General features: G+C 37.8%; 2 protein-coding genes across 6 annotated transcripts in view; one reads left to right on the top strand and one right to left on the bottom strand.

Moving 5' to 3' along the window:
* The first annotated feature begins 533 nt into the window (after positions 1–533).
* Positions 534–16,700, top strand: LHX8 (LIM homeobox 8). 2 transcript variants are annotated; one of them, XM_088128434.1, is made up of 9 exons: positions 534–757; positions 2,838–2,930; positions 3,729–3,893; positions 7,297–7,418; positions 10,738–10,958; positions 12,008–12,111; positions 14,167–14,262; positions 14,753–14,936; positions 16,566–16,700. In XM_088128434.1, exons 1-9 carry the CDS (start codon positions 680–682, stop codon positions 16,640–16,642), a joined length of 1,140 nt encoding a protein of 379 aa, XP_087984560.1. In that variant the 5' UTR covers positions 534–679; the 3' UTR covers positions 16,643–16,700. The 2 variants fall into 2 exon arrangements, with proteins under 2 accessions (XP_087984560.1, XP_087984561.1); XM_088128435.1 differs by lacking the exon at positions 534–757 and adding an exon at positions 779–1,438.
* An 859-nt stretch (positions 16,701–17,559) lies between these two features.
* The window catches only part of SLC44A5 (solute carrier family 44 member 5), a 188,721-nt gene continuing 179,036 nt past the window's right edge, over positions 17,560–27,244 (bottom strand). The window contains exons 22-23 of one of the 4 annotated variants that reach the window (XR_015793458.1): positions 21,028–21,128; positions 17,561–17,765 (exon numbers count right to left, since the gene is read on the bottom strand). Coding sequence is in view for 3 of the 4 variants with exons in the window: in XM_088128430.1 (XP_087984556.1) it covers positions 17,746–17,765 (20 nt within the window). In the remaining variant the exon portion in view is untranslated. The other 3 variants (XM_088128430.1, XM_088128431.1, XM_088128433.1) reach the window with 3 other exon arrangements.

Here is a 27,244-nt window from a genome sequence, read left to right as displayed (position 1 = left end):
TTGGGGCTGCTCAGATGTTCTCGCTTTCCCCCTTAATGAGAGCGCTTTTATCAGGGCCGCACGCCCAGCAGCGTCTGGTCCAAGGCCCGGCTCCGCTCTCGTCCAGCCTCGCTCGGCCTGAGAAAGTAGCGGGGAACAAAGATGCTTAAACGCCCGCGCCGTCCTCCGTGGCTTTCGCTTGCGCTTCAGGGCAGATGAAACGCTGGGGGTTTGGGTGGAGTGGAGAAAAAACGGGGGAGGGGGAAAGCGGCCGTTGTGGGTAATTCAAAGTTAACCTACTCCTGCCTTTGTGCCCCTTCCCCTTTAAAAAAAAACCAAAACACCCGAAAAATCCTCTCCCCAGAGCGACTATTTTCGCTTTGTCGCGATAGCGATCTGGCCGCGGCTAGAAGGCGGGTTTTACGCCAGGAGGTGAGGCTCCAGCAGCCAGCCAAGAGGCGCGCTCCCTCTTTGGAGGGTCCACCCACTTGAAAGCAAAACTTTTTTTTCCTCCAGGGTCTGACCTCAGTGAAGTAGAGCAGAGCGCTTAGGAAGAGGCTCGCGGGAAGTGGCGCAGACCCCAGGCCTGGGAAGAGGAGATCGGGCGGCTCAGGCGCTTGGTTTCGCCCCGGTGGACTTCGGAGAAGCTTTTTCCGTGCAGGGGGAGGTGGTATGCGAGGAGCGCTCCTAGCCCTGGGCCATGTATTGGAAGAGCAGCCAGATGTTTGTGTGTAAACTGGACAAGGACGTGCCTGCGCTTCGTCTCGCGACGGAGAAGGTGAGCCGGGCGTTTTATTAAGCAGATCGCCTTCCTGCCCGGAGCTCTGTGTAAACCGGAGTGGATTCGAATTTACCGCACCTTTCCCAGCTGCAATATGCCCTTTGCTCCGGAGTAATTTCATGTTTTTCAATGAAACTACTTCGCGTTAAGCGGCTTGTTGATCTCAGTTTAGCAAAATCTTCTCCCCTTTCTCAGTCCTTTTCCTGCGCGGTGCGACTTTCGTATGGTGGACGCGATATCTCCCTCCAGTTCCAAAATTTGAAGGCAAACTTGGCACGGTTTGACCTGACGCCAGATCACTGGCCCCAGCTGCAAAGGATATTCAAGGCGAGGATAAGCTACAGTTTGTCTCTCTTATTTTTTTTTTTCTCCCTAATCTGACTTTTCAGTTAAATAGGAAATATTAGGAGGAGGAAATCTCCAAGAGGAAATCTAAATTAATCGAATATTTAGGATAGAGGACTGCCGCCGCTTCAACCACTTACTCTGGAGTAGTCCCTTGACTTTACGCCTTCGTGTGGCTTGAGGATTGTTTGTTGTTTCCTGGCTTCGAACTACTTAAGGCAATAAAATCTAGCAAGCAGGCTTCATTGGTTTTTAAGTACATTTCCCGGCAATCAACAAGCCAGAGCCAGAATCCTAAAGTCATTATTTTGTCTTCCATGGGACTAATCCGGGGTAAGTGATATCACGGACCTTATTAATAATTTTTCATAGTAGTTTTTTCATTTACTAGCTGTGTCAGCGAATTGAAACTTTCACTTCAGTCGTCGTTTGATCCGGAGCCAATTAGTAAAGACATAACGCGTTAATTTGGCCAGACTGACGCCAGATCAATTGAACTGATTCCATTTTTAGAAAAGAATATTTAAGTGATCTCGGGTTCGTATCCCCTGCGGGTGACTTTCCTGCCCTTCCAGTCGAGTTCCTGCTGCCCGTAGAGCCAACGCAGGTAACAGAAAAATTAAAATCTCCGGTTTTTACTAGGGGCACGTGGAAACGAGTCCCACTGAATTATGGAGGCCCTTTTTGAAAAAAAAACCTGAAAGAGGGTGGCAAGCAAGTTGATTGGTGTTAGGCAGTCATCGTGAAGTTATCAAGGCGGAAAAGAACTCTCAAAACCAGCTCTCCTACCCAGGAGTTATCCCTTTGAGTTTTGTATTCGCCTTGGCCATTTCGCTTTGGTAACTCTTCCAGACTGGGGATAGCTAAGCTAGACTTCCTCAGCCCGTTTGTGGCTGAGGCTGCCCCAGGACCTGTCTCTTTAACGCTCTGGTGGGGTTAGGCGGTCACTTATCCGAGTGAGGTGGCCCTGAGGCAACCGCTGACTAATTTGAACTGGGTTTCAGTGTAGCTAATAAGGGAGATTCCGAACGAGGGCTGAGGCTGCTTTGTTCGGCCCCGAGCGGGTTGCTGAGGGAGGCCGAAAGAGCCTGGACGCGGCGCCTCTCTTGCTCCGCCTCAGCCTCGCCGCGTCAAGCACCCTTAAATGCGCACCCCTCCCTCCAGTTGACCGAAGGACTAATTGTTCTTAATGACGCCCCAATTAAATTCAGCTGGCTGGTTTCAATTCTTTTCCTTTCATGCGACTCTCCATTTCCATTTTCCTGTGGGTTGTGTGTGTTTTAATTTTCGAATTGAGCGGTCCCTCGGCCTATTGACTTCGGCTCGAGAGTTTAAGTGGCAATTTACACCTCCGAAGGCCAGAGCTGGAAGTGGTTGGCGACCTCTAATTGCAGCGAGCCGCTCGAGCGCTAAGCAAGCTGAGGCATTTTCATTCAAATCGCACCCAGAGCTGGCACCCGGGCGAGCATTTGGGGCTGCTGCTGCTGCTGCTCTTAAACTCAAGGGTCCGCATTCAAGCGCTTGGCCTGGAGGCCGGCGTCGCCCTGTAATTGCCCTTGTTTAACTTTCTCTGGGGGGGGTCGACAACCCCGCTTCCTTCCATCTCCGTGCGCGCGCGCGCGCGCACGCGCGCACACACACACACACACACACACACACACGGGAAACGAAGCCTAGCCTCAATTCCTGGACGCTCTTCGATGCGCTCAGCGGTCTGGTCTCTCTTTTGCAGTTTCCGAAGCTCATGGCTGAGGAGTGTGAGCGAGTGGCGGCCGCTGCTGCAGTGACTGGAAGGAGGCGGAAAAGCGCCGGAGACACGGGGCTGGTAAGAGGCTCTCATGTACCACTGAAGAAAAAAGAGGACTATTTAGGGAAGGCGGCGGGGGGGGGGGAGTTGTGAGGGCGTCGATTAAACACAAGAAGTCGGGGGTATCGGTTGGCGGGAGCTTTCCTGGAGAGACAGCTGGCCTAGAAGCGCCCTCGGAGTGATGCCTGTGGACAGGCGGCGGCGGGGTGCGCCAGGAGGTCACTGCCGGACGGCTCACAGGTTCGAATTCCCGCCTGATTTGGTGAGGAAGCTGATTGGGTGGCTGAGGGGCCAAGCGACCCCCTTCTTTGTCTTCCTGAGGGAGGGGCGGCTCTGAGTCTGAACTTGAGGATGACACCAAAGGAACAACATTCGGTTGTTACAGAAGCTGAATGAAGCAAAGTTCCTGGTGTTCATGGAGAGTAACAGGAGAGATGGCCCTCTGGCCAAGGTGGTTTGAAGCTCACCCACATGAAATTTGCTTTCCCCAACCTCTTATGCCTCTATTACCTCTGTCCCCAGTTGTCACAATCACCTGACTTCCCTAATGGATTTGGATACTTTGAGACTGCCCTTCCGTGGTGTTGGCTTAAGGGGGAGCATTACTGCTTTAAGGGTGGCTTAAGATGAGATGAAAGCAGCATTGTGGGACATAGCAGAAAAAAAGACGTCCCCAATCATGTTTGTGTCATAATTAAATTTAAGTAGGGAAAGGCTTCAAAGGAGCCTTCCCCAAGACATGGACTCAAGGAGATCTGCAGGAAAAAGGAACCAAGTCTCACTGATGACAGACCTGTACTTGTGTCTCTGTGACAGGTGAGCCCAGAGGTGGTGGCAGATGAGGATTCTTGCTCTTCTTCCACCCCGCTATCGCCATCCTCTTCACCCCGTTCACTGGCTTCTGGCTCAGGCAGTTGTGCGCCTAGCAAGTGCATCTGTAATAGTTGTGGTCTAGAGATTGTGGACAAATACCTACTGAAGGTGAGCAAACACTGGATCTGCAAATGAGAAGGCTTTAGTAGATGTTGCCACTGGCATTGAAGCAATTTTTGTGGAAGGGAGCTATAAGCTAAATAAATCTCTCTGCCTGAGAGAAGAAATGAGTTAAGACTCATTTAGGTTAGCTTTTTAGAATATTCCTTCTGCAAGATAAGGAAAAAGCTATAGTTACTTTCTATAGCTGAATAAAGATTGCAAACTTCTGTGGGTCTTGGTGATGGATAAATTTGTTTGACTTTAAGGTGCCACAAGACTCTTCAGTAGCTTTGTTGTAGCAGATAGCAGTTGTTTATTGTAAGGAAAAAAAAGTTGTAGAATAGATACTGTTTGGATGGAAAGAGTATTGCTGAAATAATTCTTTTTCTAATAGATAATGAGTGGCAAGTTAACACACAGAGTAACTCAGTTTTCAAATGCTTTGTAATTAGAAAATACCTTTCAATGGGATTAGTTTGGAAAATAGCCTGGATCTAACCCCAAATATTTTCAGATTATACCTTTTGCTTTCTTTGTTTTAGTAGACCGTATCAGGTGAGCTTAGTTTCCACTGCTATCAACCAGATTTAATGTTCAAAGGAAATTAAGTTCAACTAATTCTGCCTCTATGAAACTTAGCAGCATGTCATTTTCTTTAGCCTTTCATAAATAATGTAACATTCTTGAATTAACTTGAATTAACTTGCATATTTGGTCAGTATTACTAAGATGTTAGGGCAATGCAGTTAAAGGCAAGCAAAAATAGTTTGTTAATTTTAATATTTAGCTTAAACTTTGAATGGGTTCAGAAATATTATACATTAAGATATACATTAAGACTGTTTTTTTAAATCACATGTTTGCTGTAACACAGAGCTTCATCTCAACACATTCTATAAATTACAATTATGCCTTTGTGCTTTTGTTTAAGACTTTATTTGAATATAGCAATGTTCACATGCAATTTATGAATGACTTGTGTGTTGTATCATGGGTTAGTAGCCAGTAATCTAATCTGAAACCTGGTTTTATTGTAAAAAGGCTATAGTTTTGATTTTATAGTTGACACATTGCTGCAATTGGCAATAGCTTCCTATAAAGAATACAGCATTTGAGTCAGGCCAGATCCAGATTTATTTGTTTATGAAGTGCCATTTCCCAAGAGTTAAATTGCTTTAATTCTTCAGCTGATAAGGACTGGAGGCTATAATATAAAATAAATTATTTTCATTATTTTTCTTGCTTTTTAGCTCCATGGAATTGTTGATTAGGAAAAGACTATTTTTCCCCTCAAAACAAAAACTGTTTGTTCTGTTCACCGTTGGATATCTTAAACTAAGTCTTCAAACTGGACTTACAATACCTTGGTATTAAATATCTCTCCAGAATAAATGTCTTCAGTTAAAAGCTTGCCAGAGAAACTGAAAAGTAAATAACAACTTTATAAAAATACTGAAACCCACATCAGTCATAGCCATGAGTTCTGAAAAAGCATATAGACTCATTTTCTTGAGATGTCATCCAGTGAAATCATCCAATGATATTTTGCCTGTGTCTGCATCTGTCTTTTTCCAAAATAATAATAATAATAAATTACTCGTATTCCTAATAAGTAATAGACAATAAATTTAGAAGACAATTATTGCAGATGTTTTTGTAGTGTTCTGATTTACCCACTTTAAAAAAAAAAACTGGGCAACACTTGAATTTGGGAAATACAAGATGGGAGCTGATTCTCTGTAAACAAAAGAATTTTATTATTGTTAACTACAAAGCAAACTCTCCTAATGTGTTGAGTGCAATTCCAAAATTTTCCAGCAAACGTTCTGGAAATTGTAATCAAGTGCATTGATGTTGGGCAAGGCTGCACTATCAAAAGTGCTACATTTAACTCTTGAAAGTTGAAATGCAAGTATAAACTTGTAAAGAACACTACATATATGAATACTACTAACTTCTTCTGGCCCCTGCATGTTTTATTTCTAAACTGCTAGCAGCATTAAGGAAGCCTTGAGATTCTTTTGATTTCTAATGGGGTGTTTGGTATTATTTAATGATATGACTTAGGTTCCAGACATTCAGAAAGCTGTATAAATATTATTTCCCAGTTCCTAGTGGTGTAACTTAAAATTATTAAACTATAACATATTGATAAAATTTTCTAGCAGGAAAATATATTTGTCCAGTTAGCAGACAAGTTTCATTCCACATCATTAACACTGATTTTACTGTTTTGAGATTTAAGCAATACTATTTAGATATCCCTTGTATTTATATTGTCTTTACCCAGTATGAGTATATTATGCTGACATTTTGATTTAAGGTTAAAGGCACTTCAGAATTTCAGTTCTAAGAAATCATACAGTGTGGCTTGAAAAAATAATTTTTGCTTATTGAAATTATGTTACTACCAAACTATTTCATGGCATCTTAGTATGGTGGTTCTATTACCTCTATTACTCAGAAAGTAGATTTGCCTTATATTTTCATATTTATATTCACAAAATGTATTTTTGACTGTAAAAATAACCCACATTTTAAAAAGATTTCACAGCACAGCTAGTATGTCCCTATTAGTTTTCTGAATGTTGTGTCATAAATTGAGTGTTGATTGAGAATGTCTTGGAACTAATGACAGAGGGAAAAAAACCCTGTATCCTCTTGATAAAGATAAACTAAATGTCCTAACATTTGGTCTGTTTCAATTATATGAATGGGCTTATACTAAACAGGCTTCCAACCTCTACGGTTTATCTTAACTCCCTATAAAGATACTTATCCAGGATTACGCACAAACACTGCAATTCTGTACAAGTCTATTCAGAAGTAAAGCTTTACTTGGTTTAATAGAACTTCTAAGTAACTCTGCTTGAGACTGCAGACTTATGAGGCAAGAATTTAGTTTTCTACATGAAAAGATACAAAAATCCCATGGCTCTACAGGATCATACTTCAGCTCATTGCCTAATGTAGTGGGACAATTTAAGATGTGAAGGATCCATGGTAAATTTCACAAAATGGTAGTTGCCACAGTTGTTCCACTTTCTTAGTTTGTGAGTTATAAGTTACTGAATGCAACCTATCCAGTTCATGCTGAATTAAGCATTTCTATAGTCATATGGGCCACATCACTCTTCCTACAATTATCTATTAAACCTAACATAAAAATTTATTCCAAGGCCTAAAATAAGTTGTATGCACATCTGTGTTCAAACCCATAACTGGCCAGAAATAGTTCAAAAAAGTCATTATCCTCAACAAAACCATGAACTCAGGAACTCAGCATTATCTTTTCAGATATGTGGAAAGTCAGAACCTTTATTGTTACCATTTTACATGGTTAAGGCTCTTGTTTTATGAATTACCAAAATAAGTGGTGGCAGATTTCAATTTTCTTTTTCCTTTCTAGGTAAATGATATGTGCTGGCACGTGCGCTGCCTTTCTTGCAGTGTATGCAGGACCTCTTTAGGAAGGCATACCAGTTGCTATATCAAAGACAAAGACATTTTCTGCAAACTAGATTATTTCAGGTATACTATACAGCTCAAGTACATTTTATTATTTTGAAATGGCAAATGTAAATCTGTGGAATGCTTTTTTCTGTGCAGACACATATGCTCAATTTGCATTAGTTGGAATATAATCTGGATGCACAGTGACACATTGAAACAAATATATGTGTCCTCTATGATGTGCTATATATTGAACTTCTTTTAAACTGGGAAATGTAGTCCTTCAGTCTAAAAGATTCTCCTAGGAACAAATGAGAGAGAGAGAGAGAGAGAGATAGGGATAGGGATAAGTAAGGACAACTTTGCATCCTGCTAGATTAGTTGTCCCTTTAGATTTCTCCCAGACTGTTGGTCTAATGTAACGTTGGCAGCAGCCATATTGTAGGATGCTATTTGACCTGGTAATTTTGGATGCTAGGTACAGCAGGATTTTGCATAGACATGTTGGTTGTAGCTAAACAGGTTTTGTTTACCTAGTCTCAATCAATACAGTACCCAAGTACTATGTTTTTATGTTGGGAGAGGAAATTTGATTGAAGCTTGAAGAATGCTAGGGGACACAGTACAAGCATGAAAGATTCATGCTACTGCTGGCCAACCACTGCCTTTATCTGGTCACTGCAACAGAACTGTTTTTGTTTTATCCAGCCAATTGCAAGCTTTCATTGACTGTAGATTCATCAACCCTATCCTTAATCTTAATGGCGGTGTTTATTGCCAGCCTGAAAGCAGTACAACTGTATAACCCTTGGCCTCTCTATAAGCTTGGTAGAGTGTGGGGGTTACAGCTAGATTATCCTGTGTCCCATCCTACAAGATACCACCATAGTCTTTTTTTCTTTATTCCCTTCAACAGTCATTATTTAAAAGGGGAGGTATGCTATGTACTGAAAAGTAATTGTTACTGTTAAGCAGATTATATTTGCTGTGTTTTCAGCTGATTATTAACATTCTGGGTGCTTTTTTTAACCCCTGTAAACTTCCCTATCATTCATGGTAATCTTAATGTTCAATGAACTAGAAATCTGGAATTCTTATTGGTCATAATGTGAATGATATGCCCTCCCCTCCCCCTTGCATATTTAAAAATGTGTATGCCAGAATATGTGATCAGTGGCTGGAATATTTATTTGGTTTGCCCCCACACATGACAATGTGGTAGTTGATTATCCTTCTCACTAAAATCAGTAAGAGTTAATGAAATGCTTAATGTCATTGGATCACATATGCTGGTCCCGATGAAAACATCATTTCACTCTTTTAAATGTTAGATGGAATATAAATAATTGTCCAACAGTACTGTTATTTGCTTGGGATGGTACATGATTAGAAAAAATGCAATTATCTTGGGTGGTTTTGCTATTTGACAGTATGGTCGAGCTTTTCAAAAAAGCATTTTAAACTTCCTAAAATGTTTTCTGTTAAGTCTTACTATCTCCTTCCTATCTGCATCTGTTTGCCTTCACAAAGTGCAGTTGCTTTCTCTAGCACTAAAGTATTTCTATTGCACTGCCTGCGCAATGGGGAAGTAACTATTCCTGCATTCTCTTCAGAGCATCCACACCAACTAAGATACATCACTGAAGTACTTTACTGCTAGAATAAACTACTGCTATTTGAAAGAGTAAGTGAAAATATAGCATTTGATTACTAAGGGTTTGGGATTTATGACCACAGCATAAACCTGTACTTTTCATTTTAAATAAAGAAATGAGAAACTAGTTTTAATTATACTTGAGCATCATTTTGTCATCCAAATATGTAAGTATAGATGGCTTGCATTATTTATTAAATATAATTATTAGTGAAACCTTAATTTACAAATCTGAAGTTTGGAAAATATTAGTAAACGTCTAACTTAGTAAACATTGATTTTGGCATCTTTAATAGTTCTGTTGCACTCTTTGGCATCCAAAGTTTCTTAACATTCTCAGTTCATTTTTCTTTCAGTTGATAGTCATACAATAGTTGAGTGAATGTCATCAAAATGTTCAATATTCAGAAATAAACTTCTGTTTTTTTAAGTCTTTTCATGGACAGATACTTTATCATTGCTATCCACTTTGCAAGAAACATCCATTTGGATTACTGCAAAACATTCTGTATGGAGCTGTCCTTGAAAATTGTTCAGAAACTATAGGTTATGGGGAAGTTAGCTAAAGCAGGCTACAGGAAGTATATCACACCTCTTACTGTTTTTTTAAAGCCCAGTGGTTCTGAGAAGTTAAAAAAAATATATCTTTCTTTTTCCCATACTTAAGTGAGTCACCCAGTTGAGATCAGAATAGAGGTAGATATTCTTCATGATCCTACTGTAGTCTTCATCCAGACTGGGGGCTATGTTCCAACAATTTTAATAGAAAGATACAATTTTTCTGTGGAAATAGGGCTCCCTGCATTTTCAGCAGCAGGTGAAGATGTAAGGCCCCTTATCTACTCTTCCCCTCAGTAAGAAACAAAGATATGACTTCATACCTCATGATAAAACAGCAGTTAATGTTGTTCTGAATTAATTGCACTTTGATGCCAATAGCATTAATTTCTCATAGATTCCAATATATAAGACATATTTAATCTGCATCCATTGCCATGTACCTGAAGGAGCACTTTTGATGGCATACTCCATAGTCTGAAATCAATAAATAATCTACTGTTTGTCTAAACCTCAACTGTTTGCAAAGCATTTACTGGGGTTAGATGATTAATTTTGGTTTTCACTGCTGGTGCTGAGTTCTAATATCTTTTTTCAGTAATTGAATTACTGTTACCTTTAAACCATCTTGTTTGGGATTTTAACCATACATTGCTTTTGTTTTAAATAGTGTATGTTTCCCCCTCCCCCCTTTTTTAAAGAACATTTGGACACAAAATAGATGTATATTTGGTCAAAACAGCATATCTCTTGACATTTGAGCTTTTAAAAAGTATTGTGGAATTGAAAAGGTTCAGGATTCTAGCTGACTGATGTTACTATATTGCACAAAGATATAAAACTGAAAGGGATTAGCAATCCCAACTACATCAAGGTAGAATCAGTGTAACATCATGTACATGACACAACAGGGTTCCTGAGTAACATGTCTGCCCTTAGGTATCTCCCTTATGGTTCCCTCCAGAAGCCCTGGAAGGCATAAGGGACTGACATCTCAACGGTACAAAAACAGTTATTCCTTTGGCTGATGAAATGCAATGGAAATTAAACAATACAACTTCAGGCTTTCTATGAGACCAATAGCATTTAGTATGAACTTCAGGTAAAATAATGTTACAGAATCAGACTAGTAACTTGTGTTTAATTGTCACCTTACTTTCATTTCTTCTTCCTCTTCTTCTGTAGACGGTATGGAACACGTTGTTCTCGCTGTGGCAGGCACATCCATTCTACTGACTGGGTTCGAAGAGCCAAGGGAAATGTGTATCATTTGGCCTGCTTTGCCTGTTTCTCCTGCAAAAGGCAGCTCTCTACAGGAGAGGAATTTGCTTTGGTTGAAGAGAAAGTCCTCTGTAGGGTGCATTATGATTGCATGTTGGATAACTTGAAAAGAGAAGTTGAAAATGGTAAGTTTCCTTTTTATTCTAGGAGAGGCCTTTTCTGTTCTGCCTGCCTCCTGGAGATGCATATAGTTCCTTCTCCTCTAGCATTTCACAAGCCAGATAAAAACATTCTTCCACTGTGCCTTTACTCCTGATTAATTGGTGTGGGCATCCATGTGGGATAGGTCGTTCACTTTCTGTTTTCTTTTTTATGTCTATACTTTGTCACATGCCATACTGAATCTTAAGGCCAATCTTTGAATGCATTTTGAAAATCAACTTCTAACTGGATGAATTGTTCCATAGTTAATGTGTACATAGGTAGTGTGGATGCAGGCTTAAGAGAAGTTGGCTTTCATTATTTTTTATCTGTCTAGAGAATTTTACTTTACCTCTAATCATGATCAGGAGTATGGCCATGGTGAAAATTACCCTGAAATGCAAGTTGCTTCAAAATACAAACTCCCTGTCCAAGTATACTAGAATACATTTTTCATTTGTATTCAACCTTTTGGTGATGGTATTCTGAGTGGGCAAAGATTTTCTGAAAGACTTCACTAAAAAAAAAAAGAAAAAAGCAAAACAAGGCATATTTACTTTTCTTAAGAAACCTATGCTTACCTGATTTCAACACTTTCAGTTGGGTAGATTTGATTGACAAAATTCAGCCACTGAGAAAAGTTGTATCTATGGAACTAGATAGTAGTTATCTATACGAACATTGCATTTATTTGGTTATTTATCTCTGCTATATGCAAAATAAACCGGTTTTCACCTGCATGTTATAATCTGTCTGGCAGCTCATGAATTTATTTTCATGTAAAGACTATGTTTACAATCCAGATATTACTCTGAAAAACTGCTTTAAATTATTTCATTATTCTGAATAATTATGAAATATGTAAAATGTATATAAGTATTCAAATTCCAGACTATCTGTTTCAAAATAGTAAATAATGGATATTTTCATAGTTAAGTATATTCTGAATACTGGAAGTTGATTATAAAGGAATATCTGTAAATAATAACTAATACCAGTGCTACAATTGGACTTCTTCTCTCTTTAATTTCAGGGAATGGTATTAGTGTAGAAGGTGCATTATTAACAGAGCAAGATGTTAATCATCCAAAACCAGCAAAAAGAGCTCGAACCAGTTTCACAGCAGATCAGCTGCAGGTAGAATCATTGTATGGTAGAATGCTATAATCAAAGCTGTGGTGGGGAGCTGAGAATAGGAATGATGCAGAAGCATAACAATTGTACACGGTGCATAATTTAAAAAATTCTGTATAAATTAGTTGTTTATAAAGAAATTATACTCTCAATGGTATACTATTTCTCTTAATACCAAGGCACAGCATGTTCCTGGAATAAATTTGTGAGCTTTAGCTGTTTCATATGAATTAGTTACTCTTCAAGCTTTTCAATTTCCCTCAAGGCAGTTAGTAATTCTGTAAAGTAAAAGCATAAATGCTGATCTGTTTTGGCTACTTGATGAATTTCATTAAATCAGACATTTACATGACTCCCATAATTACAATAGGAGATTAAATAGTTTCAGTTCTATGTAATATGAAGAAAGATACTAGGAAATTTGCAAACTACAGCTTTCCAGGAAACATAAGCTTTTCTATAGTTCCAATGTCATATAAATGCCACAGTACGTGACAATCAAAACTGTTGTTCTTCACACCAAGCAGAGTGTCTTATTTAAATTATGGGATTAATATAGCATTGGCTGCCGGATTGTGTTCAGAAGGTTGTAAGCATGCTGGTATCTTTGTACTTCAGAAAAGGTTACCGTATAGAGACCACATTGCTGCAAAGTAGATGCAAAAGAATGTGGGTCTATGAACCAGATTTCTTCCTGTATTCAGTTACTACATTATTGCTTTGTTTTGTTGTAGATAAACCGGAAACTTAACATGTTTTAGCATTCTTCTTTCCCCATTTTCTGCTTTATAAGCTGTTCTTGCCAGTACCTTCTGAAGAAGAGGGTCACAGCGTTCTCTGATTTAATGGCTAGGAATATTTGCTTAATCAACCCTCTGTTGCATTGGCCACTACAATGCTGTCATCCTTTTAGGAGCTTTCTTTAGTTGTTGTTTGTGCATTTTAATCTAAGTATTATCAGTGTTTCAGACATTAATTTTAATCATGTCAATATACATAGGATATGTATTTAACATTTAAATTAAATGCTTTTATTTAGATTAAAATTTAAAGCCCACCTCTTTTAACAAAATGTGCACTAACAGTAGTTTACCATGTATTTAAAACAAGTTAAAGTACCATCAAAGCAATAAAGCAAGAATAAAGAAAGTGAAGAGCCAAAAAAGGAGGACCTTAACTGAAAATTCATGGGAAAATTTTACAGTTGGCAAGAGCTATTTCCAGTATATTTTATTTAGTTATTTTTTCTTATGTGAAAGTATGTGTTTTAGAATCTTACTTATGGAACACAAGAAAGTTGACATACTAAAATGGCTTAGTATACGGCACTTTGGGGTAAATCCTGAATCCAACCTATTATTCATATACATTTTGGACCATTTAGGTGACTGTCACATGTCATGCTCCAGGTGAGAGTTTTAGCAATAGCTCCATGTTTCATGTGACCTATTTGCAGTTACAGCCGGCTGAATTGGTCTCTTTAATGTAAGATTCAGTGAAAACTGGAAACCTTCTGAAATGTCTCTGCACTATATCACTAAATGACACGTGAATTTTTTAAAACAATAGGAATAATTATCCTTTCTGTATAGTTATATAATCAACTTTACCATATGACTTGTTTATGCTATTGGCAAGCTATTAATAAAAAACAGTATAAGAATTCCAAAGCTAATTGGAAATGAAGGAATTAGGGAAGAGACAAATGGCTATGTTTTATGAAACCTCTCTTTGTAGGATTCTTATATTTTGGCCTGATAAAGCACAAGTAGAAGTTAACATTTCACCATTTCACATAGTGAATATGTTACATAGACATGATTAAATGGCCTTATGATAACTTTGCATTGGACGTATTTCAATGACAAATAGCATAATTTTGCTTTGATTTTTCAGTAACGTTCCTAGAATTCAGGCTAAATCTGATCTAGTGCCTTTTCCTTCAAAACTACTATTGAGGCTGCAACATGACTGCTTCTTGATTATTTATGCAGTCTTTGCCAGTATGTCACAAAATACATTAATTTTTTTTTAAAAAATACTTCTTGCATTTTCCAGGTAATGCAAGCACAGTTTGCTCAGGACAACAATCCAGATGCACAAACACTGCAAAAACTGGCAGAAAGAACAGGCTTGAGCAGGCGTGTGATACAGGTAACTGTACTGCAGTTACTTCACAAGTATTATGACCAAAGTTCCCAAGTTACATAAAGCAAAAAAAAATCCAGTATATTTTTAGCTAAAATAATGTATAATAGCTTATAATAGTTCAAAAACACATATTTTTTTTCCAAGAGGGAAATACATAGCTAATGTTTCCTATCAAATGCTTCCACACTACTGAAGCAATATGACTTATGGCTATCTGTATTTGCCACCAGCAATGCAAGCAATAATTAATGATTGTGAATGTTGATACCATAACTTTGCATAGAACTCATATCTTCAGTATTGTGTATATACAATTAGAGGGAAAAATATGTATAAGATTATTAACTGGATTCTATCTGAAATTAGTGACACCATACAAGAAGAAGAGGAAGAAGCAACTGATACGCTGAAGTTATTTTTTAATTCATCTGTTTAGCATGAAAATAAATGTCTAACAACTAACAATATTGTTATTTTTTTTTTCCATTTACAGGTATGGTTTCAAAATTGTAGAGCACGCCATAAGAAACATGTTAGCCCCAACCACTCATCTACTGCTCCTGTTACAACAGTCCAGGCTTCTAGGCTTTCTCCACCAATGTTAGAAGAAATGGCATATTCAGCATATGTGCCACAAGATGGGACAATGTTAACTGCTCTACATAGTTACATGGATGGTAGGTACAGTAGCTTGCTATAACTACTCTGTGGACTTGAGAAGAATGGGTGAAATGAATCCTTTAGCTCAGGGTTGGGCACCATGCAACCCATAGGCTGCCAACTCCACCTTTATTTTGTGTCCAATATTATATTTGTGAGAAACCCTAGCTTTTCCAGGGGTTTGTTTAAAAAGAAAATTAAAAACTCCATGACCCTCTGTTGCCGAGAGACATCTGAGATAAATAACAATGTCTGCTAATGGCTCAGAAGGGAAACAAGAGCTTTACATATACTATTTCTCCTCAAAACAAATGCTTTAAAGTGTGCTACTAATTTATTATTTCACATCTTTAAAGGGGTTGATTCTGAGGCTTCTTGCATTATGTTGAAATCATGTGGAAAGAATGGAATTATGTGTAATTAATATGGTTCTACCCAATGTTCTATCTGTCATTGCTATATTGCAATATAGAAGCATAGACATAAGCTTAGTGTGAAGAACCATTCTCCCCACCTGCTAGTGGAATTCTAAATTCTAGATTAAAAATATGATAGCATAATTTCCTACATATCTTCTTGCATTTTTCATATTACTGCTCAAAAGATTCCATTCAGGTTTGCAATATACAATGTTTGCCCTTATTTTAATAGTTATCTATAAATATGGGTGGTACAAGAGTTCTTCAAAGAAAAGTGAGGCAATCTGCATGCAAGACTGATTTTTTTAAATAGCTGAATGATTGATAGTGAGGTTGCTGTCCTCATGACCATTCACAGGCATTCATGACAACAGTAGAACTTTATTTGACCATTTCTAGTAAGTTTTTAGGTCACTGAGGCTATGAGTAGGTATTAAGCCATATTATTATTTTGCAAGCTGTGTTCCCAAAGAGTATTTGGGATTATATTCAACCCTAGCTCTGGATTTGGATTTCCATAGCTAGAACTCTTCTTCTTTTTTTTTCAATACAATGGGAGTGGGACTCTTCTCCAATATAAGCTTTTATGCATTAAGTAAACAATGACATGTTTAAGCACACATTCCACCTTTCACACTATTTGAATTTCATAATTTTTTAAGGAGTAAAGGAATGTAGTCCTCCCCATTTCCAAAGTAAGTTAAAAAGTATTATTTACATAGCACTTAAAACACAGACATACACTCAATCTTAGTGCTTCATATAAATGAAAGATCTATATAATATTAGGGTACATTGACCTATTCTAGGCATATTGTGATACCCGTTACTGATTAAAAAGAACACCTGGTTCTAACAAAACCTGTGGCTTCTCCTTCTAGCTGAAAGCTATCATCATTTAAAGATATATATATATATATATATATATATATATATATATATATATATATATATATATAGAAATTTTTCTTAGTTGTAGATGTACTCAGTAAGACATTAAGCAATCTTGTAATAAAATTCCTTTCCTGCAATTTGGGAGAAACAGGCATCACCAAGGGTATAAACATCTGGAAGGCACTGTCTTTCTAGAAATGGACTCTTGCACAAGCTGTGAAGTGGGTGCAGCTTGTTGGTATCCCAGCCATATCAGTACAATTGGTTTTTTATTCACAAGTAATATTTTTCTACTTCCAGCCAGGCTGATCAAAAATCTTTCTATTTTTGTAGCTCATTCACCTTCTGCTCTTGGACTCCAGCCTTTGCTACCCCATTCAGTGACACAACTGCCAATAAATCACAGCTGATTTATTTATTTCAGGGACATGAGATTTAAGGAGGTACATTTTGAGTCACCTGTCATTGAAAATCAATTTAATCTTAAATAGCATCCAAAGCATTTTGAAGACCATTTTGTTGCCCAAGTATGTAAGTATAGATGGCCTGCAGGACACTTTTATGGCTTTCTCCATAAATATGTTTACAAACTTTATTGAAGAGAAACATCTTTTTTTGTATTGTCTGGAAGTAGTCCATTCTAGCTATGTGTTTGTTAATTTATTTATCATCAAAAGAGCACTTTGCCTAAAAGACAGGACTGACAATTGTGCAAAATGTTTACAATTCTTTGTGAAATTGTAGTTCATCATTAGTTTGTATCTGTAAGTTATTGTTATTAAAGTATTACTTGTATTTGAGTTACATGCAGCCTATACTTCAAAGCTTATGTCCACAAACTGGCAAAATTTCAGTTGCCAACATTCTCCAAATGACGTAAATAAAGCCTTCTGTTGTAGCATGCCAAACAAACACAGCAATGTGTTAATGGTATAATTGTGATTTTTTTTTTTTTTTATGAAGAACAGCATGACTTTACTAGTTGTAAGGATATAAACAGAAAGCAGTCTCTCTAATTGTTTAATATGGAAATGTCCTCTAAACTGGTGGTTATGACACTTGATGTGAAATAGTTTAAATATAGATGGTCATAGAACATTAATGATGCACATTACAAAAAAATGCACTATTGGGCTACTTAAAACTTTCCTATTTTTTCTGGTTTGGCTTTCTCCAGTATATATTTTATCTACCAAAGTTTCTGGGCTATGTAGCTATTAAATAGTCCAAGACAATTCTTAAACACCCAAACGCTATTTAAAAGTAGGCCATATAGTAGTTGAACATAGAAGCTTTAACCAATAAATCTATTTCACCTGCGTTTAACTTCAGGTATTGATAACAGACATCCACATTTCTTCTAGCTATTTAGGTACATGTATTTATAAATACAATGCAGTGATCTCTAGGACTGTACATCCAGAGGGGAAAAGATGTTTTGAAGCATGCACATTGCATTTGTTGGCATCTCCTTCAAGGAATTACATCTTTTCTGAGGCTGTCATGGCAGTATTCATGTGATCCCAGGAGAACCTGTTTGATTTAAAGAGGTGATAGGAAGTGTTATGTATATGTCCACACATACTCCAAATCACCTATTCCCCTTCAAATGCACCTCTCTGCACAGCTAATGATCATCACAATTTTTGTCTGGTAATATCTGTCATACTTGGGATAATGTTATTTCTGAAGCTTTCTTGAGGTCCCTGTATTTACAGTGTTTGGAAAGTTTGGCTCAAACTGTGTACTCAACATAAAATTGCAAATAAGTAATGAATTTAAAATCTTTGGTTGTTGATCATGAGTCTCTAGATATGATTCCTATGCAAATAACAGCAACAATATCAAAACAAGTAATACATCTAGATATTTTTATGTAATATTTTATGTAAATCCTGGTTAAACATACTGATTTTTGTAATCAATACTGATCCTGAGTTCTTAAATACAGGATGATGGCACTGGTTGCCTCTCTATTCCCTAAAAGGTGCTATCATAACTAATATAGATTTTATCTTTATTGCAAATATAACATATATTTCAATATTTATGAACTGAATGAGCAACAGTTGCATGCTATTACACAACAGCGTCAAGGACCCAGCTCATATAAAGGAACAAAACATTGGAAATATCAAGGGTTTTTATTTATTTATTTTTTTTACACAAATTCAAATGATTTAATGTTGAAAGCATGTGCAACACAGATAAGAGTAGCATCTTGTAAAGCACTATATATTTAACATTTTTGTAAGAAAAATGAGATTTACATATATGGAGTCCATCTACTCCTAAAAAAGAGTTTTCAGATTTAGGCTAAGATGTCTGTTTTTAATAATTACTGATACTATAATGGGGGTTGCACTGTAAATAGCCTTACATGTTTTAAAATTGTAAGAATGATGAATTCACTCATTTCACCTGTTACTTCAGAATTGTGGCACAGCTGCTGCATTTCACGTTTTTGTTCCTTGCCTTTGACATGCAGTACTTCATTGGATTTCATGTATAGAAATCAGATTTAATGTAATTCTATTGTATATTTACATTCAGAAATTATTGTTCTTGGCCAGCCCATATCAACTACTTTCTCTTAATGAGTGTTATATGTATGTCACACTTGATCATAATTTAGGCAAACTGTGTAGTCAGGGGAGGAAAAAACAGTTTCCCAAAGGGTAAATTAGCAATACTCTCACGCTATGCACCTCCAGACTTGCATAATGGCCAAAATGAAACAATGTGAGCGTGGGAAGTAGGTTGAGGGAGTTTGCATGTATGAATCTGGCAGCTGTCTATGGTAGGCAGAGCCAAACTCCCTACCATATAAAGAGAAGTGTCCAAGGGCCAGGCCAGAGTTACAAAGGGTGGTCTATAGATTCACTGGATCTTCTACGACAAAGGCAAATGTCATTCTACAACATCAGTAAATTATACATTTCATTAGCTTTTCAGTTTCTGTACTGTTTTGTCAGGTGGCATGTACCTGCAGTAAACTGTTTATAACAACTTAGTGAACTGTTTATAATAATTCTGATAATGTTATCAGAATAACCACAATTCATTGGGTTAAGATGACTAATTATAATTAGAGGCAATAGAACTCAGTTATGCTTTGTGTTAAAATACATTTATTTCTAAGAAGCTGTGTCCACTCTTAATGTCAGAGAACACCAAGGAGTTTGTTATAAGAACTGTCTGTTTTTAAAACAGAGCACATACGTACTTCTCACTTATCCCTGCCCTACTCTCCCTACTCTTATAAGAGCATGCATGCACACTTATGGAATAGGAGATAGATTGAGATCTAAGGTTTCGTGCTGCAAGTGACATTGTGGGGTGAGATAAAGGGAGGATCTGGTGTCTCTGTGTTGCATCAATCCATTCAGAAAGTTCAGTCTATTACAGACAGCAAAAAGAATTTGGGCTTCTGCTGGGTGTGAATAGACTTTATGGTAACATGATTGCTTGTATGAAATAGTCCTTTTTGTGAATCCAGCAATTTAAATCTTGTTGACACCATTTGCAAAAAGGGAAGCAATGTTTGAATGGTTAATACTGCTGAAGCTCTGGTGGAGCTGCCACCATAAGCATGACTTGTCCTGTTCACTGGTTTTTTAAGTGGTCACCCATGCTGCTGTCTGGATCTTTTATAAAGCCAAGACACTATGATCACTGGACTAAAGGCAGCTGCTCTTTTCTTCTGCCCCCAGTGGTTCCTAGTTCAAGTGGAAGCAGGTGTGTTCATTCAAATGCAAACATTTTCAGTGCCTGCTAACATAAACCACGGTATATAGTCCTAATGTTTATGAAGATTTGGTTTAAAATATTTTGCTTAATAGAACAAAAGTAAGATTGGAATAGATGAGACTATAAAAAAGTGATTATTTTGTAGCTCATTGGTAGGTTTAATTTGGGAGTGGATTTAGTAAGGAGATGATCTGCAATGACAGTGTCACACATGCATGTAACATGCAGAGTCCCTAGCCAACACCTCATTCTCTCTTTGGCACATTTTAAAACAATTGGTGCATGAAAGAAAGGATGGAGCGTTTCTCATAAAGAGGAAAATTACACTTTGAACTAGGTGGAGGGTTTTATTTTCTGACAGTTTGTTTGCCATTTGGACAGGAGAGGATGGCAATCCTTTCAGACATAAGCTTGTTGGTTAATGTGAATCAATGCATCTATTACTCAGAAAGTCCACGACTAGCAATCTCTAATAGGGAAAGAGAATTATCGCTATATTGTGCCCATACGTTTCTCGTTCAGGTAAAGCATGCAGTCCTTAATAGTTTTGCACAGTGCTTTGAAATATTCAGAGCAACTACCCATTGATTTGGCTTGGTCTGGTGTCCTGGGTAGAGTGGTTTAAATCTTTTCCATTACATTTTCCTACTTTTCTCTTGCCCTGAAGTGGTTATGATATGCATGTAACACTTTTAGTTTTGATTTGTGGGTCAGCTTTGGAGGAAGTGGTATGAGGAGAAAGACTTTATCCTTCCCTGTCCAATGCCTCCCTCTCATTAGCTGTAATTATCATTTTGAATTTTTCTGTGCTACTTATTCATTAGTTCTTGTACTATGTCTTGTCTGACTCTTTAAGACAGAGTAAAATGGAGGAATGATAACTGACTAACTTAAGCATAATTTTGTAGTTTTCATCTCACAAAAGAAAACCTAAAGTAAATTAATTTTGTCTATTGTCCTATCATCTGCTAAAATTCTCACTAAACTGAATTAAAATACATTTTCTTTCCAATACATATTCTGTACCTGGACAGTATCAACATACCTTGATGCTTCCCCAGCTTCCTTTCTTAATCCCACTTCTCTATAGCAGAAGTTTCTTCTGTTTAATATACATTCCTATACGTCAACACTCCTATTCTGTAGCTTAAAAAAAAAAAAACAACTTTAATCAGTGGAGAACCACCACAGTTATCCCTTGGGAAATTTTGTTTTGTAACATTCGCACTTGCAAATCATACGATGATGACTTCTCCAATGCTTCCATTGGGAAAAAGATCCATCTCGCTTCAGTCTTTCTATTCTTGTGGAAGAATATTCCCTAGGTTAATAATAATCATATTGTGTAGAAAAATACTTCCCCCCCCCTTATTCCCTGAATCTTTGATGATTCATCTATAAGCCTCATCTCTCTAGTATTACTTGGGAGGATGAAAAGAATCCTCCATTTTCTTCACTATACATAATGTAATTTTCTAAACTTGTGAGTTTCTTCATGTTCTTACTGGGTGATCCGTTAATAACTTCTGGACACAGCATTGTAGTAATTGTTGCTTTAGTAAGCAGCCATCTTCCTTGCTAACTTGTTGAGGATATCCCTACATAAATGAAGTTTTGCAGCTGTCAAAGGATTGAAGCCATTTTATTTCATAAAGTTTGGAATAATACCAATATTAATTGAAGGACATTTTTAAATATCATTTTTTCAGGCTTCAGGGTGCATGTATGTATGTATGGCAAGTATATTTCATTTTCAGGGACATTTTGCTATTTCTATAAAATAAATAATACTTGTATTTTCTGTTAGGCAGAGCTGTCCTTAACTACCTGCATGACTTTTTCTTCTACAACTGGCTACAGATGTAACTCTTGGACATTTCTATCATTTTGACTATACTGAGTTATCCTCCTACGTGCCATATTTCCACAATTCAGGATTTCAACCTTTTTAGAATTATCACATGACATCAGATGAGATCGGCATGAGTGTTTGTGTTAATTTCTTAGATAACTAATTTGGGGGGGGGAAAAAACTTTAGGCAGTTTACATTGGTGCCTTAAAAGTATCCTCTGTGAGAAGATAATTTTGGAATGTAAACTTGTACATATTAACATCTTCTAGGCTGCAAATCCTAATGTGATAATGTCTTTCCTGGTGACATTTAAAAATGTGTGTATGTGGGGGGGTTGATAATATAAATAGATGCAGAATTAAGACAACATACTAATTTAGAGGTTTATGACCTATTTGAGGCATTCTAGAAGCCTGAAAAATGCAGCATATTCTTAACTGACCACTAAGAAAATAAAGTTTGGACTCTGTAAATTTTCTTTTTCATTAGTTATTATTGTGGTTATTATTCTGGTCCAGTGTAAATTTTTAAAAATGTATAATTCAACTTTAGATTCAATTTATTACATTTCATAAAAAGCCATTGTGAATTATTAATGAGCCATACTAGCTGAAAATATGCAGTTAATATAGCTGCTTTTTTATATCTGTGTTACTGAAAACATTTAAAAATTTTCAAGGTAGACCTTTAAAAACACAAGTACTTCTAATTTTCATTATAATTTAATCATAATTTTCATTATACTTTAAATTATGTTGTCCATTAGATTTTAATCACTAAGATAAATCAGTGGCATTTTATTACAGTTAAATAAATCCTTTTTACTACTAAATTCTGGGTCCTATCTGTCCACTAGATTGCTTACTAGGGCTCTATTCTCTTTGCAAAATTCATTCCAATGATATACTTTAAATATTGGGTTACCTGTATTATGAATTTCTGGAAAATTACATTCTGCAAGATTCATTATTCCAAAGGAATTCATAAAACTTAATTTGGTTCACATTGGCTGGAAAACAGTATTTGTTTAGGTGTACTGCACTGCAGTTCATTGGAAACATTGGATAGCTTTCCACAGTTGCAATTAATATAAATTTTTCACATGCAGTGTGGGTGAATATCCAAAGCAAACCTGAATATTTTGCATCTATTGACATGGATATTGGTATGCATAATTTATTATTTAATATACCAAGAATTATTCATCTTTCTATTCTACCTTGTCTCCAAGGAGCTCAGAGTAATCTATATTGTTCCTATCTATAATTTCACAGGTCTCCCAGGTAGGTAAAGTTACATGAGAGAGATTTACCCAAGATCAGCTGAGGGGATTTGAATGTTAATATTGTCTTAAGTCAAATGCTGTCATTACTAGCTCTCATTTAGACAATTTTTGTGTAGTCTGACTAGCAGCAGTAGCTTCATGTTCCCACAGAAGGTCTTTTGATGTCCAGCTACCAGTCACAGCATCAAGTTCCAGATGTGATGAGAGCCCTTAGCAGTTGTCAAGGATACTATCTGAGATGCTCTGCAAGCAAGACTCTAGACATCTCTAAGGGAAATCCACTAGAATGGGTTGAATTAATTGGTTCTTGCTAATACTCCTCATGTCCAACAAATAGATATGTGTGGACAGGGGCACTGGTCCAATAAGTAAGGTGCATTAATTAATTGCAGTTTCTTCTGATCTTAGTAGTCAACCACGTTTTGTTTAACAAAATGAATGGAAAGGCATTATTTGAAGTAAGGTTACTCCACAATGTTTTCTGTGTTGTAATTCTGACCGGGGTCAGGGATCAATGAATTCTGTAATTCTGTAATTCATTGATCCCTGACAGGGGATTCAGACAGAATTCAATTACAGAATTCTGTAATTCATTGATCCCTGACAGATCAATGAAATTTGTTCAACTTTTCAATTTTTTTTAATTGTTAAAAATCCCTACTTTTGATATGGCATTACAGTGCTTCCTGAAGGATTTGATTAATTGACCTCATGCTGAGAGGCCTGCCTAGGTGGAATTCAGCTTCTGTTACCCCAAAGAGCTCTCCCACAAAATCCTGTACATGCAGAGGCAGAACTGGTAAGAAGCAGACTTTGGCTTTGTAATTCCATCAAGTCATTAGTCATGTGGGTTTAGCTTCTAGATAATTTCTGATTTTCTGGGTAAACTCAGGACTTAGTAGGTGGAGCGCTCCCCTTGACAGGACAAAACAACAGTTGGTTCTCACCAAAGAAGGCTTTCATTTACTTCCCCTATAATAGAAAAGTGGGAGTAAGTGCTTAGGAATAACCAACAAGGCGAGAAGCAACAGCAGCACCATAAAGAAGGGCCTGCCTATGAACATCCAAACAGGTCAAAAGAACATTTTCAACCATTGTCTCTGCAGTGAACATGTGCTGAGACCCAAAACCTTATTCAAGGAAGTAGACTCTATTGATTTGATTTGAAATCCTATGTGATTGTTGCCTTCTCTTGTTTTGCTTGTATTTCCCTTTTCCCAATAAACTCCTATTTTACATCTGCAATGTGGACTTCATTGGTTTTAGGAGGAAATTCCTCATTAGAGCACACTCCAACTGCCCAGAGTGACTCAGCAGTGAGATGGGTGGTGACAAATTTGAAATATAAGTAAAAAAAAATTGCAAGACTGCACAGTTACATAGCTGCCTCTTGTGTTTCAGGACTGGCATTCACATTTAAGTTCTATAATTCTGGGTGACAGGCAGGAGGATCCCTATCATGTTCCTTTGTATTTACTAGGGTTGAGATGAAGGGAGAAATGATGAGCAGAAGGACTAAGAACTCCTTAGCCGGACAGCCGAGGGACCATCTGGCTTTTGTTGGGGGATGCTTGGATATAGTCTTCCATAGAAGTTTTTAAATGAGCCCTTCTCTGGGTTTGTAACATTTACAGAATAAAGTATAAACAGATTACATTATTACTGGAAAAAGCAATGGCTGTGGTGGCAGCAGTATTTTTTTTTCCTTTACCAAATGCAAATGTTTCATGCATAAAAGTGAAAGTACGTAATCGGCCTCATCTAGCCAAGTCATCAGGCTTTGGGATATGCTGATACAAAAATGGATTTGAGGCAGGAAATTGATTTGCTCAGACAACAGAGCAAGTAAGGCAACCAGGGGAAATGTTTTGGCCCAATATGTAAACCTTTTTTATTCTGTAATTTTTTTTATTTAAACAAGGAATTCAACAAGACTCTGAGAAACTCTAAACATAAGTAACAATAACACAAATAAATTACACAGAAGCAACCCTCCCCTACTTTGAGAGTATATAAATGTATTTTTACAATCTTAAGGAGAGAGTTGGCATTTTAAACATCCATTTTCAATATATCTGTCCAAAGGATGCATTAGAAATTACTTTGCAACTTTCCCTTTTCCCTGTAAAAAAACATTCTGCCTATGAGTTTGTGGAAAAGATGTAACATGCTGAAGAGTTTTGTGTTACAAATAAGCAACAGAAACTGGTGCATAGTCAAGTTCTGATAAAAGCAAAAGGAAACAACACATTTTCTAAGCTCCAGTGTCTGGATCTTAGCCATTAGTGATTATAAACCATAGGTTTGTGCATTCTTCAAACATCATTCTGAAGAAGTACTTCCAATACTGCAGATAAATGGGTACTCTCACTCCGGTGGGAGGAAAAATGCTGGCGATGCCTTGCAAAAGGAGTCAGGAGCAGTTGCCGGTAAGCGCGAAACCGCGCTCGCCCGAAAAGGGTGCAAAGCAACGGAAACTCTGCCTCCTGCGCTCGCCAGCTGGGCTCTGCTCTAGGAAGGAGGCTCTGGCAAACCACTTCCGAAACACCTTGCCTTGAAAACTGCAAGGACTTGTCCAAGCAGTCACTGCAGAGTCGGTAACGACTGAGCGCAGATTAAAAAAAAAAAAAATGAACAGTGCTTATTTACTATGAAAAGTTACTCCATGTAACTATTCAAAGCAATAACTTCCTAGCCTCTCTCATACACAAAGGGGGTCATCAGAATGTCAGACAGAGGTAACTCCACTGTCTACACGAGACCAGTTCTATCCTCTTTCACATTCAACTTGGAAAATGTAGGCTAATAGCCAACTTAATTTGGTGCTTAGCTGACCAAGCTGAGTTCAAGGATTCATTTGACCATGAAGACCTCTGGATGACTTTGAGCCAGCCACTATGTCTAGTCTAAATGACCTTACAGGCTTGATATTGTGGGGATAAAAATGAGACAATTCCCCGCCCCCAAACACACTTTAAAGAACTACATGAGGAAAAGTAGGATAATATAATTTATTTTATTAATTAAGTTTATACACTGCCCATCTCACTGTATGAGTGATTCTAGGCAGCTTACAAGTAAAAAAGGCGATTAAAAAACAATAAAAAATCTTTACAAAAACATATAAAGCTAAAAGACAGAGCGTCCTTAAGCCACCAACCACCCCCAGTACTGCGAATCCCCATTGGGTCCCCATGCTAGTTGACAGAGCCAGGTCTTAACACTCTGGAACACTCTTAACACTCTCCTGGAAGGCCAGGAGAGTCGGGACCAATCTCACCTCAGAAAGCAAGATGTCCCACAGGGCGACAGCAGAAAAGGCTCTTCTCCTAGACCCCACCAGTTGAAATTCTCTAGCTGATGGGTTCCGTAACATGCCCTTCCTGCCAGACAAGGTGGGACAGGATGATGTAACTGGGATGAGATGGTTCCTTAGGTAACCTGGGCCCATGCCATGAAGAGCTTTAAAGATCATAACCAAAACCTTGAACTGGACCCAGAAGCAAACCAGCAGCCAATGCAGCTCACACAGCAGAGGTGTTACATGCACAGCCCTAGAGGTGGCCATAACCGCCTGCTCCGCCACATTCTGCGCCAGCTGCAGCTTCCAGATACTTTAATTCAAGGGTAACCCCACAGAGCACATTGCAATAGTCTATATAAGAGATGACCAAGCCATGAGTGACTGAGAGAAGGGCTTCCAGATTCAGCAAAGGGCACATGTGGCACACAACGTGGAGTTGAGCAAAGGCCCTCCTAGCCATGATTGTCACCTGTTCCTTGAACAGGAGTTGAGAGTCCAGGGGGACCCCCAGATTACGCACTGGATCCGTCTGGGGCAGTGCAACCCCATCCAGGACTAAAGATGGTAACCCCCCTGTTATGGAAGAGCCCCAAACCCACAGCTGCTCCATCTTACTAGGGTTTAGTTGAAGCTTGTGTTCCCCATCCAGACCCCCACAGCCTCCAAGCACCACAAAAGAACATCCACAGCATCATTTAGTTTACCTGGGATGGAGATGTACAATTGAGGATCATTCGCATACTGATGATGCCTCATCCCGTGGTGATGGATGACCTCACCCAGCAGCTTCCTGTAGATGTTAAAAAGGAGCAGAGAGAGC

The sequence above is a fragment of the Python bivittatus genome, unplaced genomic scaffold (assembly GCF_059951505.1).
Source record: "Python bivittatus isolate LINGU-HERP-01145 unplaced genomic scaffold, Pbiv_v1 ctg000700_np1212, whole genome shotgun sequence".
In the NCBI taxonomy this organism is placed as follows: domain Eukaryota; kingdom Metazoa; phylum Chordata; class Lepidosauria; order Squamata; family Pythonidae; genus Python; species Python bivittatus.
The sequence above is the reverse complement of the archived record's forward strand: the minus strand, read 5'-3'. Positions and strand labels throughout refer to the sequence as shown.

Coding starts and splice junctions, on each gene's coding strand:
- LHX8 (XM_088128434.1), top strand. CDS start 680: ATGTATTGGAAGAGCAGCCAGATGTTTGTGTGTAAACTGGACAAGGAC. Junction 758..2,837: donor TTCGTCTCGCGACGGAGAAG/GTGAGCCGGGCG, acceptor TCTCTTTTGCAG/TTTCCGAAGCTCATGGCTGA. Junction 2,931..3,728: donor GCGCCGGAGACACGGGGCTG/GTAAGAGGCTCT, acceptor TCTCTGTGACAG/GTGAGCCCAGAGGTGGTGGC.